The 25,770-nt window shown below is 42.7% G+C and overlaps 1 protein-coding gene across 12 annotated transcripts in view; it reads left to right on the top strand.

Annotated features, from left to right (window-relative positions):
- The first annotated feature begins 10,082 nt into the window (after positions 1-10,082).
- The window catches only part of CDC42BPB (CDC42 binding protein kinase beta), a 92,814-nt gene continuing 77,126 nt past the window's right edge, over positions 10,083-25,770 (top strand). For 9 of the 12 annotated variants that reach the window (XM_069018335.1, XM_069018334.1, XM_069018333.1 and 6 more), the window contains exon 1: positions 10,087-10,490. In XM_069018335.1, the coding sequence (XP_068874436.1) occupies positions 10,313-10,490 (178 nt within the window). In that variant the 5' untranslated portion in view covers positions 10,087-10,312. Of the gene's footprint in view, positions 10,491-25,770 lie in introns of all 12 variants that reach the window. The other 3 variants (XM_069018327.1, XM_069018336.1, XR_011151484.1) reach the window with 2 other exon arrangements.

The following is a 25,770-nucleotide window of genomic DNA, read 5'->3' as shown; positions in this document are numbered from 1 at the left end:
AGATAGATGAGTGCACATGACTAGTGAGGACCTGAACAGGTAAATCCATTGGTTAGCTTAGTGCACTCTTTGTCATGTTCAGAGGAGAGACCCTATCAGCCCTGCCAAGCACTGTCTTTGCAGGTTCCCTATCTGTGAGGCCTGGCTCCAGGGGTGATACCATCTCACTCCTGCCCAAAGCCCATTTGCCCCAGAAAAAAAGGCAATTACATGAATCAGCAGTGCTTCCCTGTGGCACAGAAGGCCAAAGGTATCCTGGGCTGTGTTGGGAGGAATGTTGCCAGCAGGGAGAGGGAGGTGATCCCCTCCTCTCATCCCTGGTGAGGCCCAACGTGGAGCACTGTGTCCAGCTCTGGGCTCCTCAGTACAAGGCAGACATGGGCATAGTGGAGAGAGTCCAGTGAGGGAAAACTAAAACAATTAAGAGACTAGACCATCTCCCTTATGAGGAAAGGCTGAGAGCCTGTTCAGCCTGGAAAAGAGAATGCTCAAGGGGATCTTACCAATGTGTAATAAAATAAATACCTGAAGTGAGAGTGTAAAGAGAATGGAGCCAGACTGTTTTCAGTGGTGCCCAGTGATAGGACAAGAGGCAGTGGGCAAGGGAAAACCTGGAACTTTCCATCTGAACATCCAGAAATACTTTTGAGAATGGGCACAGGTTGCCCATGGAGACTGGGGAGTCTCCACTCCTAGAAATATTCTCTCACCCCTATAGATACTGCCCCCTGCCCTGGGCAACTGGGTCTATGCAGCCCTGCTTGAGCAGGGGGAGTGTGACCCGATGACTTCCAGAGGTCCCTTCCAACCCCAACCGCTCTGTGATTCTGTAACAGAAATACTGAAGATCATGTGTAACACCTGGACTTTTAAAAAAAGGTGACTTCAACTTTCTACTATGACAATGAGTGATTACATTTGGAAGCTGTCCCTGAGATTCTGCTTGAGCTGAAGCCTGCTGTGAGTACTTTGCATTTACTCTTAGAAACTACACCCAGGTGGATGGTTCAGAGAGCAAATGTATTTAAATTAGGCATGTGGATTTGCACCCTAATCATGTTATCATGATTAAGTAGTACCTCAGCATTACCTGAGGCAACCATAGACTACACACCTAACCGAAACCTGAAATAGTCAAAGCCCTTCTGCTTTACATATGTCAGTGCAGATTTTCACATCTGCAGGGCAAATCACAGATTGGTAAGCAGCATTCTAATGATTGAAAGAGACAGCCTTGTCCAGGACAAGCCCCAATTAACTGCAGTAACGATGAATGCTTTGAAATAATATATCCTGTTCCTGGACCATAACAAAATTAAATTTAGGTCTTGTCCTACTCCTAACATAATCAATAACAAAACCTCGGGGTCAGATGGACATCAGTGGATTTCAATGAAGTTATGACTGATTCTATAAGCCCTGGGGAGTTTAGTTATTGACAGAGTGAGTCTCTGCAATTTGCTCTTGACTCCAATGAAGTCATGGCAATTTACTGTAGCTGAGGACCTACCACCCCCCCACCTCCTGCGTAACATCAAGAACAAAAGCAGTATCCATTCAGAATAGAATAGAATAGAATAGAATAGAATAGAATAGAATATTTCAGTCTATTAGGAAGGGACCTATATTGATCATGCAGTCCAAGCCTGTTCCAGTGTTTGACCACCCCCTCAGTAAAGAAATGCTTCCTAATGTCCAGTCTAAACCTCCCTGATGTAGCTTTGAACCACGTGTTAGGTCACTGGATCTCAAAGAGAAGAGACCAGCATCTCCCTCTCCACTTCCCCTTCTCAGGAAACGGTGGAAAGCAATGAGATCACCCCACAGCCTCCTTTTCTGCAAACTAGACAGGTTCAAAGTTCTTAGCCACTCCTCACAGGACATTCCTTCCAGCCCTTTCACCAGCTTTGTTCCCCTCCTCTGGATGCATTCAAGGACCTCACACCCTTCTTAAATTGTGGGGACTAGAATGGCACACAATATTCAAGAAGATCCTCTCAGAGAGATCACTTCATGCTCTTCTGCATAGCACCCACACTTGCCACATGGTGTTTGGTCTTGTCTGGGAGGCTGAAATCCCGAGGCAGTTCATAATAGATTGAATTTTCAGAACTTCAGGTTGCTCTAAAATGTGTGGAACATTTCAACACTATATGGAGAAAGCTAAAAAGAGAACAAGATAAAAGAGCTAGGGCTGCAGATAAATTTATATTGCCAGGAGCGGTTGAGGGCTGGCAGTTACAGAGCTGGCTGGAGACCTGTGTGGGATCAGCAGTTGCCCTTTCCTTCTTCACTGGAGCTGGAGAGCAAGCCTTGCTGCTACTCCCTCCGAAGCCAGGTGAATGCCCTACCAGGGACATTGCCAGTCACCATACAGCCCCCATCCCAAAATTAGCAGTTGCATGTGCAGCTCTTCAGGATCCTCCCTGGCTTTTTGTCTGCCCTTCTCCTTGATTCCTGCAGACAGTATGATCTCCACAGACCTCTGAAAAGTCCAGGTGTGTGCCACTGGAGGATGAGTAATTCATCACTCTTCCCAAAAAGAAAGGGATTGACATGGGGAATGACAGAGAGCCAGCCCTCAGCAGAGAGTTGGGAAGTGGGGGGATCAAATATTTCTGGTGGGTGGTGGAGTGGCAGTGTCCGGGAGCAGGGGAGTCAGGCAGGGGTAGCACTCACCCTTTCCTGCAGTGCCGTGAAGTTCAGGTCTCTTCTGAAGTGCTGTCAATGTTGTTACAAATCTTTGTAATTGCTAACGTGTGAGACGAGACGGAGGGCTTTGGCACAGCTCTCTGCTCTGGCGGGATAAGTCTGCAAATCCAGACTGAGTGCCTCTGGATGTGCAATGGTGCAGTCAAGATCAGCCTGAAGCTTGGCTGAAATCTTTATTCAGAGCAAATGAATAGGAGCAAAATGTCTTTTTTGCACATTGTCAGAAAAATCACTTTGTTTTTGGAAGAGGTTTTATTGAACAGAAAAGTGAGAATTATCAGGAGCAGTCTTTCAGGATATTTGATGCTGATGCTGGTACAGTTATTTTTTCACTGTCCCAGGATGCTGTGAATTGAAGTCATTTTGGTCCCACCTCTGCCTTTCTGAACAGTGCTCAGAAATTTATATAAAGAACCATCAGCTGGGAATGGCTTGCCAGGTCGTCATTACTGAAGAAGTAAAAGCATTTTTCTGCACAGTGTCTCCTGATGCTTTTAGGGCAGTGTACAACTGCATTTTTCCTGCATGCTATTTATGCTCTGCCTGTATCTTAGAAAGGGACTGGAATATTTTCTGATTTCTACTTCTCATTACCACAAAATTATTATCTATGGATTGTCCATTGTGGAGAGGGAACCAGGGAAGAGAGTACCATAGAAGTTGCTCTTTATTTTGATTACACATTTTCTGAAAAATCAAAGAGCACTTTGTCAGAGAAGAATAAAGTATGTATTAAAGAAACATTACTTGAAATGCAAAAATATTTCATTCAAAGCAGATTAGTCCTATTCCTTTTAGAGAGATTTAGTTGTGCTTATCTCCATGGGAACACTACTATTAAAGTCAGTGACAGATTTTTAAAGGTTCAAGAGAGAAGACTGAAGAAGTTTTATTTTTCATCTCCTGTCATTCCTCTCAAGACTTAAAAAAAATTAATAAAGTGCAGTATTAATTTAAAATGCAGTATGAATAACACTGCTACTCTCAGCAACCCAGGAGGACTAATCCTACAGATTAGCTAAGAAAAAGGAACACATTTCCTATCTATTTATTGCACATATCACCTAAAACTCTCTTATTCTCTGCAACGAACAGTACGACTGTCAGCTTGGCTGAACCACAGTGCCAGAGTATCTAGCAAAAAAATAAAAAAAACACAAAACAAAATCAGATAATCTTAGTCTAGCGTCAACCCAAGCGCAAAAAATCGCCTCCAGCAACACGATGCTTTTCACACTTTGTACAAAGATTGATCTGACCGAGTCTGGCAGATGTGAAGTTGCAGTAACACAACACAATTAAATGACAAAATGGCAACTGTACAGAGAGCAAGACATGGTACTGTGACTTGTAAGATGTCATAATTGTTGACAAGTATTTGGGGTTTTTAACATCATCTCTGTACCACTGCCTCCACCTTCTTGGAAGATCCATGAAGAAGTATGAGCCTAAGGAGGATTTTATGTTTTGTTTTGTAACTCTTTCAATACTGCCATGTGCCTAAACAGATTGGGTCATTGAGCCAATGTTTTCCTTAGGATTCTGTGGACTTGAAATCAGAACTGAAATAAAAATGAGCTGTTGTCTTGCCTAAATGTGGTGATGACATTCTGTTCCAGATGTCCATGACAATGACCTCATATAAACCCCTACTTCCCTACACTTCAGTCTTTTTCAGACAAATACTGGGGGGAAAAAAGAAAAAAAAAAAAAAAAAAAAAAAAAAGAAAGAAAAGAACAAGTGATCTCATAATGATTTTGATGAAAGCAGCTGCCCACTTCAGTTAATGCTGCACTCAAAGCGTGAATGGAATAGGAAGCCTTTTAATTTGATGGGATCCATTTCAGGCTCCTGATATTAAACTGCCCGTAATCAGGAAACACATAGATCAGTAAGACTGACGGCTTCCTGAAACAGCAGCAGGGAGGCAAGATCCCTTCTTTCAGGTGAACTTATATGGGCATAAATTATTGAGTAAGACAACTATATGAGTATGAAAAAATGCTGAGGGATAAAATTATGTGTTTGGGAATCTGCTGCAGCTAGACTGGAAGAAGTGAGGAATTAGCACGGTTCCTTTGCTTATTAAGGCACTCTGCTCCCTAAATCCTGCAAACCAAACCAGTCAGAAGTGACAGTATCCCTAAAAGTCTCTACTAATACACCTAATAAATTTTTGCTTCTTTTTTTTTTTTGTTCTCTTTAAGAAAGCATACAGCAAGTACAAAATCTTTTCATATCCTAGTTTGCTTCACCTTCAGTTCAAAATGTTGGGTTATACCATCACTAAAGTCTAGATGCTTACAAGAGCAAAACAGAAGCACTGACAACAAATGCACCAAATGGCAGAAAGCACTCATCAGGAGGCAACTTGCCAAACAGTTTTGTTGCTCTCTTTTTTTTTTCTTTTTAATTATTGTTATGGGAAAGCATTTTAGTGAAAATTGGAAATGACCAGACTCTCAGCCTTTCCCAGCACTTTCCTGTGAACAACTGTCCGTTCTTTCCTCCCACTTCACTCATCATGATGTACAAAGGCAAGAGAATTAGTGAAACTCCCTTGCTTGGAGAGTGCATTACCAGAGAGCTGAAGCAGACAGAGCTCCCTGGAAGCTGAAGCACAGTTCTAGAATTCACCAACAAAAGAGCAGACTTTGTCTCCTTTGAGAAATTTCCTATGTACCTCCCACCATGGCTAACAAGCCAGTGGTGACTTTGCTGTTGTTGTTTTTAATATTGACTGCATTAGCTCAATGTTCAGGCTTACATGGTGCAATGTCATCAAAGACAGCCCCTACTGATAGATTATTTTTGGCTCCCAGTATAGATGACAGATGTATATTTACACTGCCTTTGGCAAGAAGGGATTTCTTAGAATATTGCCAAACACAAACAGAGCTGGAAAGGTGACAGTTTCCTAAAAAATAATTCCAGGAAGGAAAGTCCATGATAACAAGAAGATACAAAGCAGTCGTGTGACTTTTAGGCATGTTTAACTCTTTTTTGTATTCTACCTTTGGAACTCATTACTATGAACTTTCTCTGATTTCAATTTAATTATATTTTGCATTCTGGATCCTTAGAAAACTCCTCCCTTGCTGCACATTAGTCATCTTCTCTCTCAGTTAAAAATTTCTTCTAATTTCCTTAACGAATAGAATATATTTAAGTCTTCTAACTAGGTTTTCTAGCTCTTTAGACTCTCCCCTTTGCTTATTACTATAAAAAACATTGAAGCAAAAAGCAAATAAAATATTGCAACTTGATGCTTTTTTTCTCTTTTTCTAGAATTATCTGTCTGAATGTACCAAAGGAGATATTTGCAACTTCTTCACTTTTTATTTTTAGCATGGTGTTTTCCTTGTTAATGAGCTACGCTTGCAATTTCTGTCCATACTCTTTATATTTCTTCATTTTCCTCAATTCCGAAATGATCTGTGGGTGGATTTTCCTAAAGCCATAAAGCAGTGACACAGCTATTTCCTGTTGCCATCAAAATTCTGTAACAGAATTTCTTCCTCTACAAGTTACTAAGGTACTTGGAGTACAGCCAAAACCAAAAAATGAAAAAAAATAAAAAAGACAAACACCCCCCCCCCAAACTTAAGTTGATTGAGTTGATTGGATCCATAAAAACTTTTCAGTAGCCACATGGACTTTGTGCCTTCAATTCTGCAGATCTATAATGATTTCAGATAAGTGAGATAGCTGAGAACCTGTCCACTTGCCAAAAAAAAAAAAAAAAAAACCAACCTTAAAAAATTTAAAATCAGATCTGTTCCAGAAAAAGGGGCTGTATTTTTCCACTTAAATATGCCATAGGAAAAAGGAACTGGTAAGATGGCTCATTTAATTCATTTTAGCCAGATCACATTTATTTTTAGCCTATGGAATTGGCACAGATGAGTAACAGAAGCAGAATACCTTCAGCTACATTTCCAAGCTTACATACAATTCCTAGTAGGAATACCAAATGTCACCTTTCAGCTCAGTAGGGTTTTTTGTAGCTGAAACCCTTGTAAAAACCCAGAATTATTTACAATGCACAAGGCTTTTAACTCTTTGCAGGGGTTTGTTTGGTTTTTTTTTAATAAAATTTCAACTAATTCTGGAATACCTACAGTATTGCTCATAAATAATCCTGCACGTGCTGGTCTGATGTACTAAACCTTCCATAGTTGTTAAAGCCGGATTCAATATCATCTGTCACCCATCTGTCGTTTTCCCAGCACTGGACCCGGTTTTCCCTGCTACTGGTGTAAGTCAGGAATAGCTCCTGAAACCCCTGAATTCTGCTAATATAAAACAGATTGAGGAGACTGGAAACAAGAGGGCGATTGGTAGGCAGAGATGGCTATTTCTTCACCAAGCTGCAGTCTCCTTTATCTCTTCCTTGCTGAAGAAGGCGATGATAATCACCACCTGCAGGAACAGATAAGAGGAGCAAAGACAGATATTGTAACAGTATCTTTAAAACTCTGTTCTCCCCGGCCATTACTGTGATCAACTGCCCGAAAATGACTCTCCAAAGTGGTAATAAGCTGAAAATGTTAGGCTCTCCTTTTAAATAAAGCAACAGCACCAGAAGAACAATTGTGATTGTTAAAATACCAAGGATCCTCTAAATGAATGTATCTGTGATATGTCACAGTATGAGGTCAGATGAAACAACTGTAACCAAGGAGGAACACGGCGAGAGAACAATGAAAACTTCGAGATCCGCTGTGAAATATATTTTTTTTCAAGTGAATATTTGCAGAAGGAAGTACAAAGAGATAGAAGTTATTCAGGAAAAACAAAACTATTTTAGTCTGCTGTGGGTTTTCTTTGTTTTAAAATTATAGGTTCTCTGTATGATTCACAGGATCTTCTATCGACTTGCATTTTTTAGAATTAACAGGTCCCAACACGCCTGCATCTTCTTGATCCAGGTACTAGGTCCAAATGCACAGGATGGCATTATTATGAACTGAATAGCTTTCAAATGTAACAGATACCTGGTGTCAAAGAGATATCAAACATGCCTGACGGCTGAGGGCTCCGAGAAACAAGTGTTCTGTAATGATCTGCTGGACCTCTGTGTCACATGGGAAGCAATACTTTCTGCTCCACAATACCCCATCACTCTGCCTGGGTATGCTCCTGACCCTTGGGAAAGGGCAGGTCCCTATGTGCAGCACTGGTTGGGTTTGGCCTTGCCATTGGCCCTGGAGGTGACAGATGGGAACGTTCAGGTCTTCCAGCAGTGACTGACATGTCACGTCTGACCATGAGCAAACCCCAGACTGGCTCCTGCTGCCAGAGGCAGGGTGTTCCCAGCCCAGACAGAACCAGCACTTGGCTGCCTCTTTTCCGGTGTGATGGTTTTGAGTGCACAGCGCTCCAACTACCTGCCGGGGGAGACAAGCAAGGAAACAGCATCCTTGCCAGTTCAGCTTTGCATCAGGACCTGAATAGCTGCATTCCTACAGAAGTAAACTCCCATCCCAAGCTACTCAGCATCTTGCCTTGAGGTGCTGCAGCCTCCAGAGAGAACAGTTCTCAGAATAAGTTGTGATGGGAAAAAAGCAGCGCTGCAGAAAGTTTTGAGTGCCTTACACCCAGCTCCCTTCTCCTTCAAGGGATCAAGGACAGCAGCTGTGAACACACACGGCTCTTTTTGCCTGGGCTACCTGCTGCTGGGAAAAAAAGTCCTGTCACCAGGGAGGTTCTGAAAGGCATAAAATGCCACAGCTTCCAGACACCACATCCTGCTGCAAAGACACGCTACCCTGCCAGCCCTGTGCCTGTTGCCACTGAGCCAAGTCACAGAGCAGGGAATCGTGACCAAGGCTGGGAAAGAGAAGGCCAGGTGTGGTTGGAGAAGTCTCCCAATGGCCACAGTGTCTGGTGAAGACCTGTGGGGATGGTGTCCCTGGGGTCACCTCATCCTTCATGGGAAGCCGTGGCCAGGTGTGGGGCTGGGTGGCTCCGGCAGGAGCTGGGTGGCTTGGGCAAGCTCCCCGGTCCCCAGTGCACCTGCCTGACCAGTGGGGAGGGACTTTTCCCTGGAGCCCTGTCAGGATGGCACAGGCCAGGGCATGCACACACACTGGACACACACGAAATGGGATTCATTACCTGGTGTGCAAATAGCCAAGAATTGCACACTCGAGAGAGACATTATTTATTTCACAGTTGTGTAAGCCTGAGTGCTCAGTGATATTCCACAAATCAAGTACAAGCCACCAGAGTTTCTGCACCATTATTCTTAAACAGAAATTCAGAGAGAGCAACTTCCCAAGCTCAGCCCTTCTATTAGGATTGGTTAGTCATTTCCATACAAGTCACATAACCCCAGCTAACTTCTACACGTGCTCAGAGAAAGGGTCTTCATCTGGGCAGGGGTCTTTTTGACCTGTAGGTGTGATCTTTAGCATTATACTTAAGATAGTTCAGAAGTAGAATACATGGACCTTGAGTATTTTGCCAAAACTAGCAATGTATAGAGAGACATGGAGCCCTTGGAGCAGGTCCAGTGGAGGACAGCAGGGATGACTGGGGGACTGAAGCATCTCTCTTACGAGGAAAGGCTGAGGGAGCTATGCCTGTCCAGCCTCCAGAAAAGACAGCTGAGAGGGGATCCCATCAATGTCTACATGTATCTGACTGGAAGGTGGCAAGAGGATGGAACCAGGCTCTTCTCGGTGGTGCTGAGCAATAGGACAAGAGGCAACAGGCAGAAACTGATGCCCAGCAAGTTCCACCGGAACATGAGGAAGAGTTTCTTTATTGTACAGTGACCATGCACTGGAATAGGCTGCCCGGAGAGGGTGTGGAGCTCCCCCACTGGAGATACCCAAGAGCCCTCTGGATGCAATCCTATGCCATGTGCTCTGGGGTGACCCTGCTCGAGCAGGGAGGTTGGACAAGATGCCCCGTTGTGGTGCCGGACCCATTTTGTGAACCTGTGATTGTGGGCACGTAGACAGACACGAACCTCGCGATGTACTGCGTGCTCGAAGCTTGTTAGTGCCAGCATGTCCGTGAGTGAGGGATGCTGGCTGCTGCCTGTTCCACTGACTAGGGCTCCTGTGTCGTGCTTGAAAGCACATACAGACCTTACACCAAAGAACCTCCTGAGGAACAGACACACAGACACACAGACAGGCAGGCAGACACACAGACACAGACGAAAGTGCGGACGCGGACACACAACCGCACCGCCCCTCGGCCCCTCCGCGGCGAATCTGCTGCTACGGGGCGCCGCCGAGCCCAACCTTCCTGCGCGGCTTCGCGCGGCCCTGCCCACGTCGGAGCGCGCGGGCGCCGGGCGGTGGGCGTGGCCGGAGCCGCTCCGAGGGACGCGCCGGGCCCGGGGAGGAGGAGCGGGATCGGGAGCGGGATCGGCCCTTCCCCGCCGCCGGGGCGAGGCCGGAGCGGAGCGGGGCGGGGGGTGGCCGGGTCCGGCCCATGGACCGTCCGTGCCCGAGGCGGAGCCCGTGGAAGGAGCCGCTCGGCCGCGGGAGGCGGCGCGGGGCGGCTGAGCGCGGCTGAGCCCCGGGGCCTTCGCTTCGCCCCGTCCCGTCCGTGCCCCGCGCCCGCCGCCCGAGCGGCACCATGTCGGCCAAGGTGCGGCTGAAGCGGCTGGAGCAGCTGGTGCTGGACGGGCCGCAGCGGCACGACAGCGTGCTGAGCGTGGAGACCCTGCTCGACCTCCTGGTCGGCGTCTACGCCGAGTGCAGCCGCGACTCGCCGCTCCGCCGCGACCGATACGTGTCCGACTTCCTCGAGTGGGGTGAGCCCGGGCGGGGGCCGCGGGGCCGGGTGGCGGGGGCTGTGCGTGGTGCCCGGGTGAGGGGCGGCGGAGCGGTCGGGGGCGGCGCGGCCCGGCCCGGCCCCGCCGTGCGCTCCCACCGCCGCTCCCAGCAGCGGCCGGAGACGCCGCCCCTGGATGCGGCGCCTCCCTGGGGAACACCCCCGTCGCCAGCCGGGCCTTGACCCTCCAGGTCTCCTCCCTCGGTCTCGGGCGAACCGCTTGGCAGCCGGCAGCAGGAACAGCACCGGAGTGTCCTTGGCCTGAAACCCTGCTCGGCTTAGCCCGAAATGTCAGGCTAATCCGGAGCTCCTCGGAGGGTTTCCTACCTGGGGGAGGAGAGGAGGGGAGAGCACCAGGCTCAGGCTTTGAAATGTTGCTCTAGTGCCGGCTCGTTGCTTTAGAAAGGGCGTGTGTGTGTGTGTGTGGCTCGAAGAAACAACAGTTCCCGTTCATCCTACAGTCTTTTTTAATTTGGGCATGCCCCCCAAGGACAGAGTATTTCTAGGCAGCTTTTCTAAGAGCTTTGTTTAATGGTTCCCTACTGTTAAGCAGCCTGATAACGAGAGACCTCCAATAGTCCGGATCGTGCTGACAAAAGAAAATGTGGATACTTTTGATAGCACTTAGGATAAAAGTTTTCTGTCGAATGTTGTTTAGTTAAGGCTATTGACTAGAGGTATGTGGAGAGCAGAGATCCTTGCCTGCCGCATGTCTAAATGAATTTATGTTAAAACGGCCATGGTGGCTGACTGGTTTATTCAGCTGAGTAAGTTATGAATAATAATGTATGACGAAGGTGACTTAACTTCTCCATGGAATAAGAATTGAAGAGGAGGGAGGAGAGATCATTGGTCACGAGTATATTGTCTCGTTTATCAGCTGTTCTATGCCTGTACAGTTAATTAGGCTTTAAAAGAGCACTCTTAAAAAAATAAAAAAAACCCACCCCTAAAAACTGAAAAAACCTAACCAACAAAACAAAGGATTTCCTAAGGGAGAGGGAGGGGCAGATTTACTTCAGTAAATGCAAATGTGTGTCTTTAGCACTAGAGACCAGAGCACTAACATGAAGGGACAGCTGGTTCTCCTTAATTTCTGTGGGGACCACCACTCTTTGTCATACACTAACAAACTAAGAGGATTCACTTCCTGGACTCTTCTATTGACGTCAGTAATGCGATTGCCAACTGAATAATTAACCACTTTATCACATCTGCCCCGCAAGGCTGCAGCCTGGGGAACATTGATTATTTGTTTTGTCATGGGAGCTTTGTATGTCTTCTGCAAAGAGCATTCAAGGTGTTTTGTTTTCAAGCTGATGGCTTGAACGAGTGAGCACCAGCAAACTGTTAAGTATGATAGATCAGACTACAACATACTTTGAAAACTGAAGTTGGAAGGATTTGAGGCAGGCCAGAGAATGATATGCTTTTTCTATAGCGCTGCTGGTGGTTGTGTCTTACTGATTGATCCCAGCGTTGTCATTTTCTGTGTGATGGAGAGGCTGATTATCCAATTGTTTATAAAATCGCTTCTTTTAATTCTATTTATTGTGTTCACTGAATGTGAAAAGGTTACTGACTTGATGAAAAGTATAGCTTGCAATAAAAACAGTGTGTAGTTTTTACTGCAGTGTGGGATTACCCTGGTATAACAAAGTGCCTATTCAATAAATAATTGAAATGTATGTGAGCTACCATCTGGTGCTGCAGAGTAGGGATAAAAGTTTATAATCCAGGCTCTTGATGGTAAGGGGGTGGGCCTAAATCTGGACTGCTGTATATTTGTGTTCCATCAACACGGGATACCCTTAAAACCAATTACAGTTGATACTGTGTGTTCCTTCCTTTCCTTCAAGCTGTTAAAAACAAATAAGTGCCAGGAATGAGACACCTTTTATCTGTGTCCTAATGCCCTCACAGTGTGTTTCCACTGACAAGGAACTTGTTTCTGCCTCCAGCTAATAAGGAAAATATCATGCCAAACATGCTAATCTTCCTCATGTCATGATGTGTCTTAATTACAGCCTGATTTGCTGTTAGAAGATATTCTGGATTAATGTGCACAAGTTTTCTGTGCTGTTATGTGTCTGTAGAAGCATCAGAGTGTAGTTAAATACTTGGGATATACTTTGAAGATCAGTGTTTCTTTATCAACTGGAGACAGAAGGAATTTCGTTTTGACAAAATGGAGACTCATCGCTGGCGATGGAAATAAGCTGCACAGGTGTTAAGTTTGAATTAAGCTGAGCTATATAGCAAGCATTTTTTTACAATTTTGATTTTAAAACTGGGTGTGAGGTGTCACATGTAAATTCCCTTGAAATGATTCAACGTGGCTAATGGACTTGCTAGCCTTCTTAATTGCCAGGGGAAAATAGACTTCAGGTGTGGTAGTTGAAGCAGGGGTTTTTTTCTGGCTGTTGGGTGCAGAGGAGATTTTGAGTTGTGTCGTGTAGTTGCTGGTTATGGATATCTCTACTTTCTGACAGAGCTTGGTGCTGTTCATATTCTGTAGCTGGTGGATGCTGGAGAAACTGGGAGTCCAGAAAATCAAGTCCCACGTTCCTCTTGTGAGACTTACGCCACCTCCTCTCTATTCAACATCTGTGGAAGCCTTGCACCTTACCTGTGGAGGGTGATACACTCCAAATGGTGGATCCCATTGCTTCTGTCTTATTAATTCCTCTGCTGCTTCCTGGCAGTCCTGCCACAGGTTTATTTCTTAAAAATCTTCTTCCTATTTGCTAACCATAGGAGAGCGCAGGGTGTGGTCCTTTGCCTTGAGGCAGCTTGTGGCTTCCATTGCTTTACAAATCTTGTAAGAATCTGCCATTTTAACCTTAGCAATTACAGCTTTCCCATGGTGAGTGGAGCTTTCAAACAGACTGTTTATTCCCTGTAGTGGATGTATAATACACATATCTTTATGGCAAGTGTCTTTGGAGAAGAGCTAGCTGAGCTGCAGGTGAGGAGTCAAAGTCCTTTCCTTCTAGTTATTTTTATTTATAACTTCTGTTGAATAAGCTCTCATAACCCAGTTGGTTATCACTGTTATATTGTTTATATAATAGATACTGAAATAATGCTCAGTATTCTTAGTGGGAATTAAATCCAAATCTGTTAGATGACAGACCCATGTCTACACATTCAGAAAGAATGTCCCAAATCTGTGCTTAGTGTCTTTTAAACTGTTGCTGCATCTGCTGCTCTTAGAGTGAGAAATAGTTAGGAGTCCTGTTTATTCTAATGGGTTTTGCTCATTCCTCTCTGAAAGTGAGACTACCTAAAGCTATCAGCAGGCACAGAGGAGGCTGCATGAACTTTGGATTTAGCTGATAGACATGGGTGCTGTGGTGTGGTGTTGTCCATGCACTGCAGACGGACCTCCCAAGAGACTCTTCCTGCAAAAAATGCTGTCCCTTGTTTAACCTGACAAGGAGAGAAGTGCAGGAGTGCTGGAGCAGCACAGCTGCAGCTCAGGTGTCTGTGTACCACCTGTCCTTCAGCTTTCAGGTACAGCATGTTCCTCCCTATGGAGCCTCTTGTTCTGTCATATTGAAGCATCTGAGTCTTGCATAATCCTATGCTAGAGTAGCTGCTTGCAGGGCACCTTGCTGGCTGGCATCACTCCTGCGCTGGTTTGACATCACCTCGTTTTCCAGGAGTTATCTTAGTTGGCTGTGGCTGGTGCTCACTGCCCCTTCCTTCCAGTCAGCAGGGACTGGTGCAACCGGCTGCTCCGTTTTTGGACAGCTACTTGTTGCAGTTTGCAGCCAGTAGTCAAACATGTTCAGAGGAGAGTCTCACAGGAGTGGGCCTTATTTGTATTCAAAATTATCTTGGTGCTGCACAGCCTCTCTTACTCCAGCCTTTGTTTCCTCTGTTTCATACTGCTGGCCTGCTACAGAGGGCAAAATGGCACCTGTCCCCATACACTTAATTCAGTGTTGTCTCACTATCAGACTGGGTACTGGCTGGTTCTCTGTGAGAACACCTCAAAACCCATGTCAGAGTAGTTTAGACTGATCTGTGTTTGTTTTAAGCAGGTGCATGAGTTACTTCTGTGGACTGTTTCTCCTCAGTTGTTAGGCACTGTCTGTTTGAATGCTGACTTACCTTCTGTGTTCTCAGTTTTTGCAAGGTCTGCTACCCAGCTAGAGTGGTGTTCTGCTTTTGGATGGTGGTGGTGGGTTTTTTTGTGTCTGTGTTTGTTTTGTTTTTTCCTGAGAGGAACTTTAAGGATGCTGAAGCTGTGGGGAAAATGAAGAAGATGCAGATGATTAGCACAAGTAGGCCAGCCTGGCACCTGCTGCTGAGCTCTTGAAGACAGTCTGGCATAATAGACAGTGGATGCTGTTGTAGTAATATCAATATTTTCCCAGTCTGAACTAGAGGAGAGAAAAAATGTACACACAGAGTGCTCAAAGCAACCTCTAGCCTATTCGTGAACTACCACTTTTGGGTATATATTTATTACACTTGAATCTGGACCATACATGGAAAAAATCACTCACAGAACATTCACTGGGAAGGGCTGCTGTCCTGGTGCAGTGATTCACAACTTTAGGTCACTGTCGGGACTGGTGCTTCAAGTTTGGATCTTGTTTGGAGGGGCTCTGTGAGCTTTGCAGATTGACTCTGAGGCCCACTCTTTTCTGCTTCCAGTTCTGCTTAAAGAGGCACTGTAACCTTTCAGATAAAAAAATACTTACTTAGGGAAGGGATAACCTTTCAGGGTGGCCTTTCTTTCAGGACAGTGTAGAGCCTGTTCTCTCAGCCTGAGAGCAGCTGTGTTCAGAAGTGTACATGGTGAGCCTGAGAAAGGGTCTTTCCAGCCTGCATTAGAGCATCTTCTAAACTAGCTGCAGGGTTGACCTAGTCCTCTGCCACAACTACTGCTGTACTAGAAAAAGTACTAGGTAAGGGCAGGGGCACAGTGTGTGGTGAGTGTGCTGCTAATATAAGAGGCAGAAACTATCCTTAGGTATTGTTGAGATGACCTCAGAGCTGATGGACTTTCAGGGTTGCTTATGAGGATCTGTTGGTCTTTTGGGGTTACACCAGGTAAAACTGTTGCTTGGTAACACATCATATCTCTTGACTTGAGGGCTTAAATTCCTCTCTTCATTCCCTTTGGCACTTCTCCCTCCTCCTCCCTTGCAGAAATACACATAAAAAGCCAGGAGGGGACCTGAGGTTCTGCCAGCTCTTGTAATGTCCTTCTCTGTGCAGGCAGAAGCTGTGCAGTGAGTGATAAGCCTGTTAGGCACGTGTATGAAGTGACAGTAGTTGGCTAATGAAGGCAGCTAATGAACAAGAAACTGAATTTCACATTTTGGCTGAGTTCCCTCTACATCATCCTCTATCCACCAAAGCCTGTTATGATCCATTATACCAGAGCTAGTGGCAGGAGGGCCCACTGGGGCAGGGTACAGCTACAGGTGCCTTGCAGGTGTTCTGGAAAGGTGAGTGGTGGTAGTGAAAAAAAAACATGGGTTTTTTTGTGCAGTGTGGATGCAGCCAGAACTCTTCCCTGCTCCTGAAGGCTTTCCTGTGGTCAGAGATGGGGTACCATAGCTTGGATCAGCCTCAGTAACAAGGTCTTTGATGGTCATCTGGCAGAATAGTGTGGCCATGGCTGCATGGAATCCCAGTTTCCTGCATTCTCTGCTTCCATTAAACTGGTTTTGTTCTTTTCAAAAATGTATGTTAGGATTAATTAATGTTGAAGTAGCCCAAACTGCCATGTTAGCTTTGACAGCATTGTAGTCTAGGCTAGTGACATGAGGGCATGTGGTTGAAACCCTGCTGCTGTATGATGGTGGACTCTCTACAGGACATCTGTTTTAATCTGTTATTTTTAGAGTGAGGCAGTATCTTTTAATGACTTTTTCTGTAAAACTTCATGCTGTGAAGCACTGGCACTGAATGCTGCAGTCATGTTTTAGTAGTGGCAAAGTAACATAGTCTGGAGGATGAGAGGCCCATTGGCATTTGCTGTTAAAGTGACAGATGTCCTGGGTGAAGATTGTCTTTTGTCCCATTGAAGGAAGTCAGTATCCCTTTTCTCCTGTGGATAAAGGGGCTAATAAATATCACCAGTCTTTATTTAGGGCTTGAGGAATTATGTGGTATATTAAAGGCTGTGATCTGTATTTTGCATTTAAATTTTGTTTATCTACGAAAACTCAGAAGGGGGCAAATAAGTGACTGATAAGTTTGTCTTCATTCAGGAAAATATGTGTGCACCTAGTAGTTTCTCACTGATGGCACATGGTAAGGTGTAGAATGCAGAAGTAAGGTTTCATAAGCATCCATAAATCTAACTCTTTTCTGTGTTGTTTCACTTGCAAATCTAAATTATTTTCATATTGATTTTTCACAGATAATATTAAGATATAATACTTTGCAAAAAAAAATTACTTAATTTGCATCCTTAAAACTTCATGGTCGGCAGAGTTATGCATTATTAGTGGAAATGGCTTGAAAGTCAGTTTAGATCCAGTACAATTAATTTTTTTATCAAATTAGATTGAACTAACCTATTTTTGCAAACAATTAATGCATGGGAATGAGTCACTTTATTCCACACCTACTAGAACAAATGATTTTAACTGTGTGAATCAGAACTGAAAAGACTTGTTTCATTAGCTTTTTTTAGGAAGTTACTTCTACTTTATGGTTGTATATTAATGTTTTAGGGTTTAGGAATGTTGATCTGTAGTTGAGATTAGCTGGGAATGTTAAACTACAGATTCTTTAAATTTATAAAAATTACATTTTATCCTTTGCATGGAATTTGAGGCAATTCATGCAAGCTGGTTTAAAATGGGTACTACAAAAAGGAAGAATTATAATACTTAACAATTGCAAATTTATCTGAGCCATTAACAGAATGTAGTGCCTAGGATTATGGGTTCATCTTTTTCATTAACAATGTCTGAAAAGATTAATAGGGTAATGTACCGTAAGCAAACTGCTTAGAAAAATAGAAGGGACTTGTTAGAGCTTTTTACTGTATTTTTGCCTTTGATAATACTTTAAATAGAATTGATGTTTGTTTCCTAAGTCTTTCATAAGGTACACTTGAAAGTTCCAATGTATTCTTGATGTTACCAAAGGGCTTGTATTATGCTCACTGTTACAGCCAACTGAAGTGCTATGGGGTTGTGTATTTTACCTTTTTTAATTTTTTTTTTTAAAGAAAAGAGATTTAATTTTAAAAATTCTCCAGGTCTGAGAATTTTTATGTATGTTTGCTCTGTGGTTCAATGCAATCTGTTCATTTTTCAGCTGTCTCCTAACACTAAAAGCTTCCAGCCTATTTTTCTCATCAGCATATGCAGGTTACCAGAATGCAGGCTTTCATTTATAAAGATCTTGTTCACTATAATGAATGTAGCTTTCTTCAGTAGGAAACTACACACTGTTTTCTTAAGCCCTGATTTTGCATAGACCTCAGTAATCATGTCTCTAGATATACTTAGAGTGCATTCAGATTAAGTGTATGCATCCATCATTTCCAGCTGAGGCCTTAGGCATCCTGAAGTGCCTGAGATCTTAATTTCTATCATTCATGTCATCAGGGTCTTAACACTGAAACGTGTTATTACTTAACCATGGCCTAAAGCTTCAGATGTGATTAGTACCTCTGGATACCCAACCTGAGACCTCTGTAAAGGAGTCTGAGCTTTAGAAAATGCATTAAATCATTGAAAATGTGTGGAATTTATTAATCAGATGTGCATTAGCATAGTCTGAGGTATAGTTCTTAATTTGCTTAAGTGCACTACTGTTGAGGGGTGAATATGTATATAGCTGCCTTTCTCCAAAAGGCCAAGAAAAGATCAGAAGCAGCACCAATTTCAAATATATCTCAAATTCTTTTTATAATTTGTGATTGTTCTCCAACATAAAAATAAACATGGGTGACTGCTTTGTGAAGTCCTGTTTGGAATGTGTTTATGCCAGTTTAGTGAGATGTGCATGCTCAGGGTTTTGGAAAAGTCAATACAGAGTTCTGTCTGGACTTTTAATTCAGCTTAAACCTGACTTGCGTTGTTCTAATTGTCATCAAAAGATTTGGTGAAAGATGAAGTAAGAAGACACCTGTTTTAAACTCGCTTGAGTAGGTATATGGAAGTCAGTGTTAAAGAGGTGTTGCAGCTGTTCTGGCAATACTGTACTTTTATTTGGGACTGTGTAGTTCATGGGATGTGGATTCATTCTTTTTACAGGAGGTATGATTTTACCCAAAGCATAGCAACCACTACAGTTGTATGGGAGGTTGTATCTTATGATTTCCTTGCCAGTAATGGTCCCTTAGCCTAAGAACTGAACTGTATGCTTATGAAATCTCTAGCCTCATCTGAGGAAGGACAAGGTTTCTAGTAATTGCATGGTAATAATTACGGGGCATCTGAAATTTTTTCCCACTCTTGAGGAATTCCTTTGTCCCTGGTTCCCCCCACTAATTCTTACAGAGATTTCACATGCACCTTGGGGGTGGAGGGGGATTGTCTCCATTGCTTTGCACACCTTTGGATTTCTGCTGTTGTTACAATATGGCTTCTATGATCTTCATTTTGCACATCCTTCCTCAAAAGTTGGCTTCTTCATGGAGCTTTTTTGTGTGCTGCTGGCCTTATTGCTGCCCGTGTGACTTGGATTATCAATACGGGAAGCTGGAGTGTTCAGAGTGCCTTTTATTTTACTGTAATTAAGGCAGAGTAGAAACAGCAGGAGGGTGACTTCAGGCATGAAGATCCTATTATATCATTTTGAAATATGTTCCCAAAGGTTTCTTTTCTAAGATGCATGTTTAGTCTTTAGATTTAGCTCTTTTTCTGACAGGATTAGTTAGGTTGTCATGTGTTGTTGTTCCCTCCACCTCCATTTCAGTGTATCATGGCGATGTGGCTGTTGTCTGTCTCTTAGTAGCCCGGAGAGATGGACATCCAGTGTGCAAGCCCTGCAGGCTTTGTTCTCCAGGCTTCTGGCCATTCTTGGACTCGGGATATGAAAGAGATTTAGCAAATTTTTCCTATAGTTAGGTGTTTTTCTTATATTAAGGTGTACTTGAGTAAGAAGTTCTTATTGAAATTTTTAAATTAAGGGTTCCGGTTTCTGTGTGTAGTCTGTGATTGTTTGCATTATGTCAGCATGAAATGGGAATGTAATATCTGACCACATTTTCTTTCTTTTTAGTTTGTGTGCTCTTTAAGCCAAGGAGGGAATCTCACTGTGTTTTCCCTATCAATGGTTCCTTTTAGGGTGGCATCATTGTCCTGGAATAATCTCTAGTTACACACCTTAAAGGAAATGACATTTTTGTGATTCAGAACCATGGGACTTCCTCCAGGAGGCTGTGAGAAGAAAAGTTTTCCATGTACAAGAGGCTAAAAATGATCTTGAAGTCCTAGTGGAGTAACTGGTAGCTAGTAACTGGTAGATGTTGGGTTTAAGTGCAGAGTGAAGGCTGGAGTCTGTGGTATTTAATATTTCTGCCTTTAATGGGTAATAGGTATTTTTCCTAAACTTGCAACACTTCACCTGTCAGAGCAGACTTTTGCAGGTTAGCTGTGTCGCAGGGAAGAAGCACAAACATTTTCCTTCCGGGCCAGCTTGAACTAGTTGTAGTAAAACGCCTGAGGTCATGTGGCATCATATCACTGCATGGAGGAGTTAAGTTTGACTGCTTTCACTTACTCTGTTATGTAATTGAAGATTTCCATTACCACTTAGTTCAGCCTTTGGTTTCCTGAACAGTTGATACTTAAGTTGTGAATAATGTCAATATACACACAGCTGTTTTTAAACTGTGGTTCTTCTGGCCTGGTACTCCAGATAACATGGGACAACATAATGTGGGGATGCCTAACTGGAGACTGTATCAGGCCCACAGACTGCCTTTATCTTACCCCTAGAGGTATTCACTGGTCATTAAGGCAACTGAACTCTGGTTATCAGTCTGTGTTTGTGATTGTGGGCCAGCAGGATTTACTGGATTGGATGTAGTGCTATAGGCTTTACTGGGCAGGCTTGACCCTGTCAGGCACGACCCAGTCAGGTTTACATCCATGGCTAGAAATAACCAATCCTTCTGCATCTTGAAATTGACTCTGATGTGAATTGTAAACATAAAAGACCTGACATTTTGGGAAGGAGGGAAGTGGGAGATTTTTAATTAAGAAAATGAAAAGTTATTCATGGAGAAGCTTTTACTGCCCTTAGGAAAGGGTTTTGCAGTAATTTTCATCGGCATTAAAGGTATGCATGCATTTGAGTGGCTCAGACCAGGAGAAGTTGCCCTGGTTGATCCTGACAGAACCAAAGATATAGGTTGTCTAGGTGTTCACTTCCTGTTCTTGTGGGTAGTGTTAAACATCATAAAGATTGTGTTTAATGTTTTCAGGCATGTTTTGAGGGTGGGGGTAGCAGATACTACATTCCATCCTGTATCTTTTGTATACAGCATTATACTTCCTTCACACTGTGAAGCATCACAAAATTCAGCATGACAAGTGCAAAGTCTTGCACTGTGCATCTGTGAAAGTTGGGGAAGGACCATCTAGACAGCAGCCTTACAGAAAAGGATTTGGGGATCCTGGTAAACAATTAGTTGAAAAAGTCAGTGATGCATCATTGTAGAAATGGAAGCTGCCTGTGTACATGACTGCATCTGGAGAGTGTAGCCAGCAGGCTGAGGGAAGTGGTTGTTATTCTCTTTACACCACTCTTCCAAGTCCATTTCTTTAGTACTGTGTCTAGTTTAGGACTTCCTGGTATAGAAAAACCCCTGGGAAACTGAAGTGAGTCTAGCAGTAAGCCACTGATGTGGTTGAGGGCCTGAAGTACGTGATAGGCAACAAAAGCCTGAGATACCTGAATCTGGTCAGTCTGGAGAAGGGGAATCTCATCGTTATCCTCAACTGTCACATGTGTGCTTAGGGAGAACACAGAGGCAGATACTTCCTGGTTGCACTGCCAAGAAGGACATACAGCAGAGACAGGCTATGGCAAGGAGGATTCTGACTCTTTGTGAGAGAAAAATAAAAGTGCTGCTCCTAAGAATGGTCTTGGGCTGGACAAGTCACCCAGAAAGGTGATAGGCTCTTTATCCTGGGGACAAACCTCAGCTGGACAAGGCCTTTGTCACCTGATTGAACTTTGATGTTATCTCAGATTTGAGTAGTTGGGTGGACTCTGATGTCCAGAAGTCCCTTCCAACCTAAATTGGCTCTGTGGTTCAGTATATTTTTTTCCTGTGTTCACAAATGTATTTAACGTCATGAGTGCTCTAATAGAAAACAGTTGTTCTTCCTACTTCTCAGAATGAAAAGCAATATGTGGAATAGCATCTTCTTGTTGTAGATAAAGTAGTTCACACAGCTTATTTTTTTGATAGTCTTAGGTGGTTACCTTGGTTGGCTGGCATTTTACCACAGTCTGAACATAAGTATTGACAAGCTTGTAACTAGGCTTGTAAATGAAGGGAAACTAAATTTTGTTCATGTTGTTCTTCCATGTATTTAAAGAAAGCACCAGTTTCCTTGTTCCTGGCAGTGAATTGCCAGAACAGGTTTTAAGAACTTTGAACCTATGTTTTCTGTCTAGTGCTGTTTCTCAAGTGTTTCCTTATGTCTAGTTAACCTTGATAGCACTTGGAGTATTTTAAAGCATTCCTGCATGGGGCTGTCAGAAGAGCCTGCCATCCCTACATGACTGCGAGCCTGAATCATCCTTTATGAAAAATACAGGTTTAGTTGTTCCACTAGGTATGTTCTCATATCACAAGGGATCTCTATCTAGTAGGGTTCCTAATATGCTTATATATATACACTATAAGGTGTCTGGCTAAGCAGTTGCTACCAACAGGGTGAAAGAAATCTTCCTCCTAAGAGCAAGATCTAATGGGAGATACTAGCTGGGATTTTTTATTTCCTCTGTAAACTAAGAACTCATATGACTTACATGAAGTTGGATTCGCAACATGGTTTTAATGCTGATATTCTTGATTGATGATAGTGGACTCAGCTAACCAAAATGCACAACAAGTTCAGTGTTTCAAAATCATATCGGTATATGGAAGTGCTGTCAGTGATGAGGATAACAATTTACAAATGGGACAAAATCTAAGAAATGAATCCTTTATAAGTGGTGTTTTGTACTTAGATGGTATCCAAAGTGGCACTTGACTTTCCTTGCAATGAATTTGTATCTGTGTCTTTGAGTATTTTGCTTACAGCAAAACCCTTAGAAAATAAGATTCTTCAAAATTCTTATATTCCTAAATGCCTGGAAGTCTGGTAGATCCCCTTCTTGGAGAATATATATTGTCAGCTATGTCATGAAGGCATTCATTGACAGCACTATATAATGTAATGGTCCACTGCCCTTCTGGGGCAAGGACTGTCTGTGAGCAGTTTATAATGTGTGTTCATTTTTCAGAAGAAACTTTTCTTAGTGTTGTGTAGTTGTTTCAGATGCTCTGGTACCTGCGCACTGTGCAGGTACCTTGGGACAAAAAGCAGATAGTGAATTAATGGCAATAACTTTCTTGTGGACTGAGTCTTGCTGCTTAAAACTACAGAGAAATAATCATTTTCATCCTCTTATGCCCTAATTTCCTCTTTCAGTTAATTATTCAGACTCTTCACTTTTCATTTCTTATTTGTATTTAGAGAAGGCACTTTGCAGTGATGTCTTTGAAACAGCAGTGCTCACTTGTGCACACCTAGCAGCAATGATCTTTTGTGTCAGTGGCTGTAATATGTTGTATTGCACATTGGTAAAGATAGTTCTCTCTTCAAGTATATGGTTGGTAACTGCAGAATAAATAATATAGAGACTTCACTGGAAAATGTGCTCCAGTAATTCACCTTCAGAGCTCTGTGGGTGACAGCTGGTGAAAGATAATGGATTATCTTTCTGCAAGAGGAAGGCATGGGCAAGACCTACTTCTTACTTCAATCTCCTTGCCCTCGTCTCTTCCCCCCCCCCCCCCCCCCCCCCATGTCCCATATAACACTTAAGAACCTGTCCTCTCCATTTTCTGAGGGACTTGGGTGGAGACTGCTTGTTATCACTTCTGTGTTTAAAAAATAAAACTAATTGGCAAGGAAATAAATTTAGCTGTGCATAACAATTCATGGAAGAGGAAATCAACACTGTCTGCTTGTAATCTTTTAACACATATCCAGAAATAGATTGTTGGAGAGTCATGGTATTTGTTTTAAAATTTGTAGTATTGGAATAAAAAATAAGCAGGTCTATGAATTAGAAAGCAGTGGAAAAAACATCATTTAAAGTCCAAAATATTGGTCAATATACTACAAACATTGGTCAGGCCAGATGTCTTTACTTGGTGCTTCCAGAAGTTTCTGTACTTTAAGGTAAACTTTATGTTGAGCTTTTTTACTAAAATGTCTGTTAAGAAAAATTTTGAAGGAGAGATGGAACTGGTGGTAATTAAAGAAAAACTTCTCACATGAGATAACAAAGATTCTTACTAGACTTGGGGTTTTGTTCAAGTATGTTCAAGTATGTTTTGTTCAAGTATGTTCACGTGAGACTCCAAAGTGACGTTTTGGTTCCTTGAAAATGGATTCCTCAGAGTGGCTCTTCAGAAGAGTAATTTCTTAAATTTTGATTTCATACAATACAGTTGTAAATGCTTCTGGTGTCTTTCCTTCCTTTAAAATATAGCTGAATAGTCAGTCAGAAGTGAGCTTTTGCCAACAACTGCACAAACTACTCTCCTATTGTAAAATTTCTTAAAATAATTAGGTACATTTTTATTCCTATGTAAGAGTAATGACTGGTGCAGTCTGAGCATAGTTAATAGACATAGTGACAAAGTGACCCTTGCTGCTCATGCAGGTAAATACAGTGGAATAGTTTTAACATATGACTATTCCTTCTCTTTTATGATGACTGATACTTGTTTTGAAAGATTTTGTGGACCTAGATTTTTGTTTTTAATGATGCTTCTGTGGACGTGGTTTAAAAATTTGAATTATGTAGGAAACAAGAGTTAAGCTTCAAGAAATTATTATAAAAAATATAAAATATAAAATTATTATAAAATTTTGTGGCTGTTAAGGTATAAACAGTAGGACTCTTGCCAGAAGCGTAGTCTTCAAGGCTTTTAACTCCTATACAGACAATTTGATCCACAAAAAAGCAAGTTTTATAAGCAGAGTCATCCTTCCCATCAATGCTGTGGGGCATTTGTGTCTTGCAGATGATTGTCACAGACCTGTGTTGTGTGTGTAACTGCTCATGAGAACCAGAATGAAGCTGTATGTTAAAGACCATGAAACTACCAAGAGATTAAAAACATTTTTGGTAAATGTCACGTCCTTGCTTGATTCATAGTGGCAATCCAAAGATGGAATAATGTATTACTGAACAAGCAGTCCTGAGCACCTTTGTCATGAGGCTGGGGGGGCTGGGGAAAGGAACCCTAAGTGACATATATATTGAGTATTTTATGTAAAGTAAGGGGAAAAAAATCGACAACTCTTCCAGACTTTTCTGTTAGAGAATCCCAAGGAAGTTTATGGAAGAAAAGGATTACATAGCCTCAGCTCCACAATACTAGTATCAAAAATGAACCTAGCTTGCTTGAACTACAGTATCAAGGATGAAGAGTTTGACAGTCTTTATAAGACTGTGGTTTGGGACTGAATGTGTTTTTAAAGTGAGTCCATGCAAGTGGAAAATATTACTTAAGAGCTAAAACAATCATGAAATGGGCAAAGTACCCAAGATTTACTTAGATGACACTGGAGGCAAATTAGTAAAGGAAAATATTAAATTCTGTATGGAAAAAGAAAAGGGAATGGGGTATAACTAAAATGACATGTAAAAAAGTAGAAGGGCAACAACCATTTGGCTTTTCTCTGTGTAAATATTGGCTCAATATCTATACTAGTTTGCAGTTGCATTGAAGTAGATTAAAGCATTTTGTAGATTTGACTGAAATTCCTTGGCTTTCTGTTTGTGGTCACCTCTTCTGCTTGTGGTCTCCTCAGAGGCCGAGTACTGTGTCAGAAGATTTCTGGAAATAAGTTAATGTTTCTGTACTGGTTCCTACTCTGGAAATGAGAAGCTGTAAAAGCACATCTGCACCAGCAGGGTTTTCCAGCTGCATCTGTACTGGCATGCAGGTGCTCACCCTGGTGTTGCAAAGGAGCTCCCAAATGTTTGGTTGTTATTTCCAAGTATGAGTAAAGAAAAAGGTTGGAAGCCAA

The sequence above is a fragment of the Aphelocoma coerulescens genome, chromosome 5, assembly GCF_041296385.1.
Source record: "Aphelocoma coerulescens isolate FSJ_1873_10779 chromosome 5, UR_Acoe_1.0, whole genome shotgun sequence".
NCBI classification, from domain to species: Eukaryota; Metazoa; Chordata; class Aves; order Passeriformes; family Corvidae; genus Aphelocoma; species Aphelocoma coerulescens.
The sequence above is the reverse complement of the archived record's forward strand: the minus strand, read 5'-3'. Positions and strand labels throughout refer to the sequence as shown.